The sequence below is a fragment of the Aethina tumida genome, chromosome 5 (assembly GCF_024364675.1).
Source record: "Aethina tumida isolate Nest 87 chromosome 5, icAetTumi1.1, whole genome shotgun sequence".
Lineage (NCBI taxonomy): Eukaryota > Metazoa > Arthropoda > Insecta > Coleoptera > Nitidulidae > Aethina > Aethina tumida.
In genome coordinates, this window is record NC_065439.1 from 28,202,443 (window position 1) to 28,215,401 (window position 12,959).

The 12,959-nt window shown below is 29.2% G+C and overlaps 2 protein-coding genes across 2 annotated transcripts; both read left to right on the forward strand.

The window, feature by feature from the left end:
- Positions 1 to 687: 687 nt before the first annotated feature.
- On the forward strand, positions 688 to 2,949 carry LOC109607330 (cytochrome P450 4C1). Its single transcript, XM_049967805.1, has 8 exons — positions 688 to 966; positions 1,240 to 1,349; positions 1,402 to 1,492; positions 1,548 to 1,733; positions 1,787 to 2,151; positions 2,201 to 2,269; positions 2,317 to 2,671; positions 2,725 to 2,949. The coding sequence occupies exons 1-8, from the start codon at positions 804 to 806 to the stop codon at positions 2,880 to 2,882; spliced, it is 1,497 nt and encodes a 498-aa protein (XP_049823762.1). The 5' UTR covers positions 688 to 803; the 3' UTR covers positions 2,883 to 2,949.
- Positions 2,950 to 3,359: 410 nt separating this feature from the next.
- Positions 3,360 to 12,878, forward strand: LOC109607328 (uncharacterized). Its single transcript, XM_049967976.1, has 19 exons — positions 3,360 to 3,470; positions 3,804 to 3,979; positions 4,035 to 4,144; positions 4,192 to 4,477; positions 4,533 to 4,903; positions 4,958 to 5,378; positions 5,431 to 5,581; positions 7,716 to 7,942; positions 8,058 to 8,167; positions 8,227 to 8,503; positions 8,560 to 9,345; positions 9,409 to 9,570; positions 10,450 to 10,626; positions 10,676 to 10,785; positions 11,337 to 11,427; positions 11,484 to 11,669; positions 11,736 to 12,106; positions 12,161 to 12,229; positions 12,283 to 12,878. Exons 1-19 carry the CDS (start codon positions 3,451 to 3,453, stop codon positions 12,790 to 12,792), a joined length of 4,611 nt encoding a protein of 1,536 aa, XP_049823933.1. The 5' UTR covers positions 3,360 to 3,450; the 3' UTR covers positions 12,793 to 12,878.
- The last annotated feature ends 81 nt before the right edge of the window (positions 12,879 to 12,959 follow it).

The following is a 12,959-nucleotide window of genomic DNA, read 5'->3' on the forward strand; positions in this document are numbered from 1 at the left end:
TAAATGTTTCATTATTGTGCCCCAGTCTGTATTTGTATTTATAATTAATTTGTTAATACCGTAATAATGTATTAATTAAGAAGAGTCAGTTAATTGACATTAATTTCCGTCATTGTGCCTATTACACCAGATTAACATCAAGTAATTAGGGAAAATTAATTAATGATTATTATTCATATCTAATGAAATTTCGCATATCCATGCAACATAAACAACAGGTTGTCATTACCTAGTCCGAATGTAATGTAAAAATAATAAAACCTTTTGAATTTGATTCACGTAAATATCATTATTGTATTTTGATGATGAAATTCTCAACATAAATCCCTGAAATAAACTTTAACAACCTCATGATAATTACATATAAATTAATAATTAATTCAAACTAGTCACATAAGGAAGTTCCAAGCAATGTTTTTATTTTTTAATTATTATAATTATATTTCTAATATACATTTGGCTAATTAATTTCTCCTTATAATTAAAACATCACTTTTATTAAATATTTAATAAAGTTATTTTGGTATTACATATAATGTTTATATAATGTATTTTTTATTTTTATTATCTAATATGCTAGATAACAAAGGTAAACAATAAAGAAGCAAGATAAAATACAGCCATAACAACAGAAGTAGTCTTTGGGTTCTTATAAGTACCTACAATTTAATTAGTGAAGTCTGCCATCCAACCAGTTTCAATTGGGCAGTATATTTATAATCACTACAAGGTCTCCTGCAGCCAGATAAATTCTATTCTAGCATGGTAACGTTCCGAAGTCCGTACACAGAACAACAGTCAAAATGATTCATGTTGCTGCCTGGACTGTTTTTTTGATTTTGTTTGGTTTCTGTTCTAAATATGTCTTTGATATTTGGTACAACAGACGTTTACTGTCAGCTATACCGTCGCCCAAAGGAAATTTTTTAATAGGAAATCTTCTGATGATAATCACTACCAAACCAGGTATAGTATATTTTTTAATTTATTATTATAACATTTTTAATATTATATTTGAATTAGAGTACTCAAAGTAAATAAATCAACAATTCGTTAAGTGTATACTGTTGTAAAATTATATGTGAACATAACGTTATCATATTTAACTATAAATAAATAATGTAATTTTAAACTTTGATACTGCTAATAACTTTAATTAACAATTTCCAATTTATATTTACCTTCCAACAATTTTAATTGTTTCTACGAAATTGATTATTAATATTTAATTTTTTACAGAGGACATTTTCAATTTGATTCGCCAGTTAGCCAAAGATTATTGGCCAATTTACAGAGTCAGTGCTATATACGTAACAACCATTAACATTTTACATCCGGCAGATTTCGAAGTAACCATAACAAAACACATATTTACTATCCTTATTAAAATTTTTATTTTAGATAATACTTTCCGGTACAAAACACATGCAAAAAAGTAAACTGTACAGTTTTCTTGAAAACTGGTTAGGGGAAGGTCTTCTAACAAGTTATGGTAATACGTCAAAGTATCAATGATCTACTTAATTTAACAATTTGGACTTTTTAAGGTCAAAAATGGCAAACCAGAAGGAAAATATTGACACCCGCATTTCATTTCAACATCCTTCAGCAATTTTTAACAATATTCAATGAAGAAACAGCTAAAATGGTATCACGGTTTGAAGAAGTAGCTGATAAAGAACCTGTTAATATTGTACCATTTGTAACACAGATGACTCTTCAATCCATAGGAGGTAAATTTGTTAAATTATTTGTTGTAACACCTACGTCAAAATAATTGTTACAGAGACTGCTATGGGTATGAAAAACATCGATAAAGAAAGGCAAGACGCATACAAAGAAAGTATTTACACAATAGGACAATTGTTTTTGGTTAAACTAGTAAAACCTTGGATACGATTACCATTTGTATATAGATTTTCCTCAATTGGAAGGAAAGAGAAAGTAGAAGTAGCAAAATTGCATGAATTTTCAAACAACGTAATTTTGGAGAGGGAGAAAATGTTTTTAAAGAACAGAGATTCGATAGAAAAGTCATACAATGGGAAAAAGAAAATGGCGATGTTAGACTTGCTTCTGTCAGCCAAACACAACGGAGAAAACATAGACTATAATGGAATCAGAGAAGAAGTTGACACCTTCATGTTTGAGGTAAGGAATTATACACATGTATATAGTTAAATTTAGTATTTGTTTTAAGGGGCACGACACAACTGCAATGGCCATATCATTCTTACTATTTTGTTTAGCATACTACCAAGATGTTCAGGTATGTCTGACCCAAGTACTATTTTAGATACAACAACCTTTTTACAGATGAAGGTATCACAAGAGATAGACGAAGTGATTGGCTTGTCATCTTCTAAACCACCAACATATAATGATCTTCAAGAACTGAAATACACCGAAAGGGTTATCAAAGAGACTTTAAGACTTTACCCAAGCGTTCCTTTCATCTCCAGGCTGGCCAGTGAATCATTTACCACACACACTGGCTATTTTATTCCCAAAGGTTCGATTCTTCACATGCACATATTCGACTTACATCGGCATCCTAGTATTTACGAAGATCCTGAAAAATTTGATCCAGATAGGTTTCTACCGGAAAACTGTAAAGACAGACATCCTTTTGCCTTTATTCCCTTTAGTGCAGGGCCTAGAAATTGCATAGGTAACTAATTTATACAAACATTATGTGTTAAAAGAAATATGATTATATTTTAGGTCAAAGATTTGCCATGTTGGAAATAAAGTCTGTTGTCTGTGGTGTCTTAAGAAAATTCCGATTGGAGACGATGAATAAACCCAGTGACATTAAGTTTATGCCTGATCTTGTTTTAAGAACTGAGACTGAAATAAAGATTAAATTTATCACTAAGTAACAACGTATCATCAGTATTGAATTATTATTTTAACTTAAAATTAATTTTAATAAATTTATCAATGCAGTTATAAGAAATTTTATTTAATTAAATATTAAAGAACAGAATAATAAAGATATAAATAATTAAAAGGTGTGGTTTAAAACAGATGTAAATCATATGTGAAAATAATAAAGTAACAAAAAATATTTATTTATTTGTATAATATTAATACCTTAACATTTTTTAATAATTTTTTTTTTTTTTCATAAATAATATTTTAAAAAATGTTCCTTAACGGTGTTTTTCAATAATTTATGGTTTAAGGATAATAATTATGGACTTTAGTCACAAAAATAAATGTTAAATGGTATAATAAACTTAGAATTTAACCTTTTTAAAATGATTATATAATCAGTAATTATTACTCATGTCGATTTATTTTACTTTCATTTGAAAATATCTTGGCAAGGAATGGCATGATATCTCTCGATATCGTGTATGAGTCAAGAGGTCGCAAAGAACATTATATTAATATTTTGTTTGAATAAATTATTTCTTTGTGAAGTGGATTAATTTGGCACTAACGATGAAGGAACACCTGAATTTGTAAGTCTATAAAATCTATCTTTTTCATTATGCAAACGAATAAGTAAAAGCTAAAATCTAAAGTACAACAAGGCTCAAAATGATTAGATTTAGTTATGTTAAAAATCCTCACGTCAAAATTGGATTTTGATCAAATACACTTTTTGTGTTTCCTGTTAATTAATTTACATTAATTGGTTAATGTTCAAATGAAGCAACAATACAGGTTTTATGAACTTCAAAGTAACTCACTGAGCAGTTTAAAGGTTATTGACAAAAGGAAGTACTATTACATGTACCCCATATGGAGAGATCCATAAATCAAAGATAATAATAATTTAAATATTTTTTTAGGAATTTTACATTTATATCGTTTGTATTAACAGTTGGCATAGCCTTAATACCATTTTATTTCGTTTTGTGTTGGTTATACACATATTTAAGGATCCGATATTATCTCTGGAACATTCCGGGTCCAAAAGGTCACGTGTATCCTATAGGAAACTTGATGCAACTTATTCATCCAGATGGTACGACAGAAATTTATATTTCAAATCTTACCTTACATAACTATTCGTATTTTAGAAAGACTGTTTAACAATATGAGAAAATGGGGTCTCGAATTTTACCCCCTTTATACATTAAATACTGGTCCTTCAAAATACATAAACGTTGTTGGACCTGACGAAATCGAGGTAAAAATATACTTCTTTAAAAAACGAAACTAATTATTATTATTCAGCAAATTATTTCAACAACAAAACATTTATCAAAAAGTGTGGTCTACAAAATGTTGATGAATTGGTTGGGAGAAGGTCTCCTAACAGGAACAGGAAAGAAATGGCACACACGAAGAAAAATTTTAACACCAGCATTTCATTTTAATATCCTTCAACATTTTATATCCATTTTTAACAAAGAAACAGATAAATTAGTCCAAAACTATCTTAACCAATGTGGGAACTCCAAAGGAATTACTATAGACGTTATTACATCAGTCACTGAATTTACTCTACACACAATTAATGGTGACAAGTTCTATATCTAGTAATATTATCTATATTTTCACATTTTATTTTTTAGAAACATCAATGGGGACAACTCTGGATGATCTAAATTCGGAAGCAAAAATCTACAAAGATTCAATTTACGCAATTGGTCCTGTATTACTTCAAAGAATGGTTAGGCCCTGGCTATGGAATGACTGGGTATATATTTTCACTGTAAATGGATTAAAGGAAAGAAAATTAGTAAAAACGTTACATAAGATTACTAACAATATTATCGCAAAACGCTCGGAGAATTTTAAACCTTTCTTGAATGAAAATAATGCAGATGATTTTCCAAAAAAGAAAGTCATCCCATTATTAGATATTTTATTGAATGCCAAATTTTTGTACGGGAACATTGACGATGAAGGAATTCGGGAAGAGGTTGATACGTTTATGTTTGAGGTGCAGTTTAGTTTTAAACAATTAATGCTAAAGTTTCAGTAAACTTAATTTTAGGGTCACGATACAACTTCTATGGGAATATGTTTAGGACTCATGCTTTTGGCTAATAATCCTCAGCATCAAAAATTAATTTTTGAAGAAATTGAACAGGTTTTGGGAAAAAATAATTCTTCACCAACATACGAACAACTGAATGAATTGAAATACATGGAGAGATGCATTAAGGAAATCTTAAGAATATATCCAAGTGTGCCGTTCATTTCCAGATTAATTTCGGAAGACGTAGTAACAAAAAGTGGCTACAAAATACCAAAGGATACAATAGCTAATATTCATATTTATGATCTGCACCACAGTCCTTACTTGTATAAAGACCCTGAAAAGTTTGATCCTGATAGGTTTTTACCTGAAAATATCGAAAAAAGGCATCCATTTGCCTATTTACCATTCAGTGCTGGTCCCAGAAATTGCATAGGTAGGTGTAATATTTAGGAAAGAATCAAATGATAAATTAAACTACTTTACAGGTCAGAGATTCGCCATGTTGGAATATAAAGCATTATTGTGTGGAATTCTGAGGAACTTCAAACTCGAACCCATCACCACACCAGAAAATATCGTTTTTATTCCTGACCTAGTTTTAAGACCAAAAAATGCCGTCACTATTAAATTTGTGCGAAAAAATTGACAAAAAAATAAAATTATAATTATTTGATAATGGGACATTTTGACACAATTTTGATAAATAATTGGGGGTTAGAGTTATTAACAAACGTAAATTTATATTTTAAATAATTACTATTTAATAAATAATATTTAAATGACGTTTGTTGTTTCAATCGACAATTAACTTTAATTAAAACCTTTTTATATTTATTATTAAAACTATTGAATGAATTTAGGCAACTTAAAAATTCTTAACAAATAGTGTTAAATCTCGTAACTTGATTAATACTTCTGAGTCCGCAATATTTGTGGGAGAAACAAATACAAGACAAGTTTCATTAAATATCAAAAAAATATTGAGAACTTCTGACAAAAACCTGTTATTATGAAAATGTAGATCATGATTACTAATTACAACAAATTTTGCCTATAATAATTTGAGAAAAACAATTACGTTGAAATTGGAGACAAACACGGACCTCTAAAGTTCATATTTTGTTTCACACATCGTCACAACAAGATAAGGTCGAGCCCCCAAAGAATATTAACTTTAATTGGTACAAAAGCCGTTGCACAATCGTCTTGTCAAGTAAACATAAGATAAACTGAGTGAAGTATTGAGAAAAACAAGCATGTGTACGTGAGTAACAATGGAAAAGCTTGCGTCATTTTTGTGATAAGGACACACCTCCAAAAACCAATCAATTAATATTTTAGCGTCCTGATTGATCGAACTATTTAGCAAAAACACCAAAAAAATGTATAAAAACATTATTTTTTAAAGGAAATAAATAAACTTTGTTCTATAATTAGTAAATTTATTTACATGAATGTTGAATAATTGAAAGGTCCTCGATTATTATTGGAAATGCAAAACATGCAGAAATTCACTGAAACTACATGTTACATTATGCGATTGCGATTTCTATAAATTGCAATAATAACACCTTGAACTTTGTTTTGGATCTATAATGCACATATGTACATTGTCACCTATATCAACTCTAATTTACATATTCTTGTAATAAACTACAATAAATATTTAATCTGCCACTATTAAACTATTAAACATTGTATATTTTACTCATTTATTTGTTGTTGCTATTGTACTGATACACACATCTATCCTTTTAAGCACTATACCCAAAAAATGTTAAAAATAAATATTTTTCTGTTTTTAAAATCATATTTGCTTATATAACAATTAAATTTATACTATCATAAAAATTGTTTGATGACCGCTTTTGTTTGGAGTGATAAGGCAAAAATAAGTTCTCATTAAATTAGTTTCTGTCTATCTTTCATAAAATTCTTGGAAATAAAATGAACTTTGTATCAATTTATAAAACAGACAGTTTAATATCTGATTGGAATTTGTACTGTGCATTGACAACAAGGAGTTCCCTTCTTTTTTTAACGAAAATAATAACAGGGACCGTACTTAACAATTAATTTATTATAAAATAAATTGTGAAAACAGATAATATTATATGAAATTTCAAAAAATTAGTATTTATTTATTTTTTGTTACTTATTGTGTCAATTGTGTTAATTAATAAATTTTTAACAGTATTTTTATATCAATAATTTCGTATTTTATTCTCTCTTAACCGTACATAACAATTAATTAATTATAAAATAAATTTTGAATACAGATAATAATACACAAAATTTCAAAAAATTAGAACTTATTTATTTTTATGTTACTTATTGTGTTAATTAATATTTTTTTATCCGTATTTTTATATAAATAAATTCGTATTTTATTCTCCCTTAATGGAATAGAATAAAAAAACACATTTTTGAACATATTTAATTTTTAATTTACCACTTAATTTTACTAGTACTACTAAATATTATAAAATACTGAAAAATAATCTTGTTTAACAAACTGCTAAACAAAAGTTACAATCATAATTTATAAAATTATAAAATTATTTTTAAAAATTTCTTGATATTAACCCTCTACAATGAAAGGAAATAAATTTGTATCAGTATTTGACGTAATAATTAAACTGATAGGTTCAACTACGTCCCTGTCCATAACTCAAAGAGATAACGCATCATTTCTTAATAATAATTGAAAAATATGCAGTCATTATAATATTGATACACATACAAAAATCTAGACGGGGGATATTTAAAGGGGAGCAATCGTGTTGAAGATCAGTATTCAAAAAACTATCTTTCTAGCAAGACATTTAGATACAGATAAAATGTATTTTGCATTACTGGTAACGTTTTTTGTGGTGGTTTTGACTGTTTATATTTGGCAAAATGGACATTCGCCGTTTTGGAAAAACCTGATGGCAATCCCTGGCCCCAAACCCAAAGTTGTTGTTGGAAACCTGTTTGATTTATTGGGAGATACCGGTAAAATATTCATTCTATTATTTTTCTATACACACAATTAGACAGATAGATTTATTTTAAATTGATCATAAGCACCCATCCAATTATTTAGTAACATTGATTATTTATATTTCAGAACAAACATTTCGAGCCATGAGAAAAAGGGCCATAGATTATTACCCAATTTACAAAGTGCATGCCCTGGGAAGAAGTTTTGTGGGGATATTTAGTCCTGAAGACATTGAGGTAATGTTGTCAAAAATGGTGGATGCGCTGTATTAAATTAAATTAAATTATATTTTCAGCTTGTATTAAGTAATATGAAACACATAACAAAAAATAAGGTGTATAATTTTCTACATAGCTGGTTGGGAACTGGTCTCTTAACAAGCACAGGGCAAAAGTGGCAAACCAGAAGGAAACTTTTAACCCCATCATTCCACTTCACTATTTTACAAGAGTTTTTGCATATTTTCAACGACGAAGCCAAAAACTTGGTGGAAGTTTTAAAAAAGGAAGCTAATAAACCATATATTGACGTTGTGAAACCAATCACTGAGTTCACTCTTGTCTCAATTGGAGGTAACGAATTCTTGAAGTTGGTTTTAAATATATATTGAATATTTTTTTATTTACAGAGACTTCAATGGGTACGAATTTAAACACGTCTAATAATACAGAAAAATCCAAATATAAACAAGCAGTTTACGAGTTCGGCGAAATAACCACATACAAGACACCAAGACCTTGGCTTTTTAATCCTGTAATCTACAGTTTTACTCAAAAAAGTAAAGAAGAAAAAGTCGTCACAGATATTCTTCATTCCTTCACTACCAGTGTTATAGAAGACAGAAAGAAGAAACTATTCGCCAACAACGAAAAACAGGCGTCTTACGCAACGAAAAAGAGGCTGGCCATGCTAGATTTATTATTAACCTTCCAAGCTGATGGTGCTAACATTACCGACGAAGGAATTAGGGAAGAAGTCGACACTTTCATGTTTGAAGGTCACGACACCACATCTGTGGCCCTTTGTTACACCCTAATGTTGCTGGCAAATCATCCGGATATACAAGAGGAAATCCTAGAAGAAATCCAGGCGATTGTCCCCAATGGTGAGACACCTACATTCAAAAACTACCAGGAAATGAACTTTTTGGAAAGATGCATTAAGGAATCTTTAAGACTATATCCCAGTGTTCCGTTCATTGGCAGAGTTGCCGGCGAAGATATCCACACACATTCGGGCTATACAATTCCCAAGGGATGCGACATTAATATTTACATTTACGATTTGCATCACAATCCGAACGTCTATGAGGATCCCGAAAAGTTCGATCCGGATAGATTTTTACCGGAAAATTGCAAGAACAGACATCCATTTGCTTATTTGCCCTTCAGTGCTGGAGCTAGAAACTGCATAGGTGAGTTTTAATCATTATTTACCATCCAAGGTTCAATGTAGAACGATTTTTGTTACCTTTCAGGTCAGAAATTTGCTCTACTGGAGATGAAAACTGTGATATGTACTATTATAAGAAATTTTAAATTGGAAGCAGTTGATAAACCAGAAGATATGAGATTCGTCACCGATTTAGTATTAAGGCCAAAGGGCGAAATAAGAGTTAAATTCGTCCCTAGAATTAAGTGTTAATATTAATATTTGTTAGAATTTATGTTTTATTCTTTATAATAAAGAGTTTTTTAAGACAATTGTTTTCATCAATCTACAGATATATTAGAATCTCGCACTGACGTACTTCTAATAATATTAGAAACAAAAATAAAATAAAAGGTACAGATATACTGCATGTCGGTGACGCGACCCCAAAAGATTTTCCCCTATCAAAAAGTTTTCACTTCAAAAATGTTTTTTAATATATATTAACAATTTTAATATCTTAGAATTATACTGATACTTAACGGTTGAAGGAATTTAGCTTTATATTATAAACAATAGAGAATATCAGTAATAATATCAACTGCTTAGTAATAAATTGCTTATTAATACGTCATCATCATTGTTGTAATATTGTTTTCAATTAATGTATTCTAAGCATTGGTTCATTTGTATTAGTTATAAGTTAATATAAAAATATGCAACCAATTAAAATATGGAGTAATAAACTATAAAATATATATATGTCATAAAAAAATAAAAGCACATTTTAATGTATGTAATATAACGTGAACATATTATAATCAAGTTGTCGTTTATTTAATCTTCTTAGTCACGTGAAAATCAGTGAGTGTTATTTTTATTATTAAAATTGATTGTGATTCATCAATGTATGTATAAATTATTCTGCAAAAAAACATAAATGAATAATAAAAAAATTATATAATTTCTTATTTATATATCTCTCTGGTTTAATTTTTGGTGATGTTAGTACTTCTAATAATACAAATAAAAAGAGTTCACATATTGTAAATCGACAATGTTATACTTGTATGCGCAATGCGTTGTGGTTTCGAGGTATAAAACAATACACTTGTGAGTGAATTCATTCCATTTTAACTACCTCTGTGTAAAGTTGCGACCAAGATGTTGTCATTCGTACTTATATTTCTAATATTATTCATAACTTATTTATACTTTTCGAAAACGAGTAACAAAAAGGACTGGGACAACATCCTGAAAATTCCTGGACCTCCAACCTATCCAATTATTGGGAACCTTATTGAGCTGATCTTCGTTAATACAGGTATGAATAAAAATATTAACTTTATTAATTTATTTAACATTAATTTTAGGTGAGCTGTTTGCAAACGAGAGGAAAAGAACGTTGAAATATTATCCCATTTATAAAATGTGGTCTTTTAACGTCAAATGTGTCGTTTTGGCTGGTCCGGAAGATATCGAGGTAAAATTTTTAATTATATTTTAAATTTAAACACACACAGAAAATATTTCTGAAAATTTTTGTTTATTTGTATTTAATTATAACATCTATTAAATATTTTACAAACTAAAATCTAAAGTAATAAATAAATTATTTAAAATTCATTATTCAAACAATTATTTATCCTATAAAAAATAGAAACCATGTTTTTATTGCCACAATACTTAATATAATCTTAATTAGCTGATAGTAAATTGTCACATTTGCAAATGAATCAATTATTTTTTTAGGATAAAAAGAAATTTACACAAAATTTACAATTTTAATTAAGCTTTTGTTTTGATTATACTTAAAATAAACAAGGAATCAATTTCAAAATTTAAATTTTCTATTATGATACATAGGTAAACCTCATAAGTGTAAGGGGTGTGTCTTGAATCATTGATAATACATCCCAAAATACCAGAAACCAATATACTGTAATTATATTAATTGATTTCAATATTTATTTAACTTTGTTTTGTACTGATGTAGCTGCCAACTTTTATAATATCATTCGAAAATATTTGTAGAAAGTTTTGACAAATAAAAAGCACAACTCCAAAAATGAAATATACAAGTTCTTGCGTGGGTGGCTCGGTACCGGACTTCTTACAAGCGCAGGTATTTTACACAATTGAATTTAGTAAATTTTGATCATTTATTACTTTCAATTAAAGGAAATAAATGGCAAACAAGAAGAAAAATCTTAACTCCAGCCTTCCACTTCAGCATTCTTCATGACTTTTTAAATGTTTTCAATGAAGAAACGAAAAATCTGGTTGAAGCACTATCAAAATTGTGTGACCAACCCTATATTGATGTTAAGATTCCCATAACGGAATTCACCATCGCCACTATCGCAGGTATGTGGTTACATTATAAAAAATGACTTTAAATGAATTATTTAATTAAATATCACATTCTATTAGATACAGCTATGGGAATTAATCTGAACAATAGAAAAAACATAGAAGAAACTAACTACAAGTCCGCAGTTCATCAAATTGGAGAGTTGATAATACATCGATTAAACAGGCCCTGGTTGTACAACCAATTCGTATACAGTCTCACTAGATACAAAAAGGAAGAAAACAGTCTTATCAAAGTTTTACATAAATTCACCAACAACGTTGTGGCAACACACAAGAGGGACTTTCAAATTCATAAAAAAGAAGTAACAGAATCATATTCAGTGAAGAAGAAATTAGCAATGCTTGACATTCTCCTGACGTACCAAAAAGAGGGAGCAGACATCTCTGATGAAGGCATTAGAGAAGAGGTGGACACATTTATGTTCGAGGTAACCAAATAATTTAACTAAATTTTAAATTAAAATTTATATTGCTATTTTAAGGGCCATGATACGACATCTGTTGCATTATGTTTTTTACTTATGGTCTTAGCTAATGAACCTAACCATCAGGTATGTCACAGCTGTGTACAAAATGGGCGGATTCTCATCTCCCATTGTTCCAGGAACAAGTTTATCAAGAAATAATGGACACACTAGACGACAAAATTCCCGATCACAACGACCTCAACCAATTAACGTACATGGATTTGGTTATAAAAGAATGTCTTAGATTATACCCCAGTGTTCCCATAATCGGTAGAGTTACTGGCGAGGATATCGAAACGCCATCGGGGTACCACATCCCTAAAGGCACAGGATTAATTATCGAAATATACGACATGCACAGAAATCCAAACTTATATGAAAATCCTGAACAATTCATTCCCGAGAGATTCTTATCTGAGAACTGTAAGAACAGGCATCCTTTCGCATACATACCATTTAGTGCCGGATCAAGGAATTGCATTGGCCAACGTTATGCCCTTTGGGAATTGAAAGCAGCTCTTTGTGGCATTCTAAGAGCCTTCAAACTTGAAGCTGTCACAAAACCACGAGATTTGAAATTCATATCGGATCTGGTGTTAAGAACTGAGGGTCCCATAAATGTCAAGTTTGTGAAAAGAAGTAAATAAGTGTATATAATATAGAAATTAAATGTAATATGAATGCAAAGATATCCCTTATTTTCAAATAAATAATTTGATTAATTTTAAAATTATTTATTATTTTTTATTTGACCATTCTTACAATACACAACAAACAAGTTTGGTATTAATATTATTTCATTTACTTTTTCTAT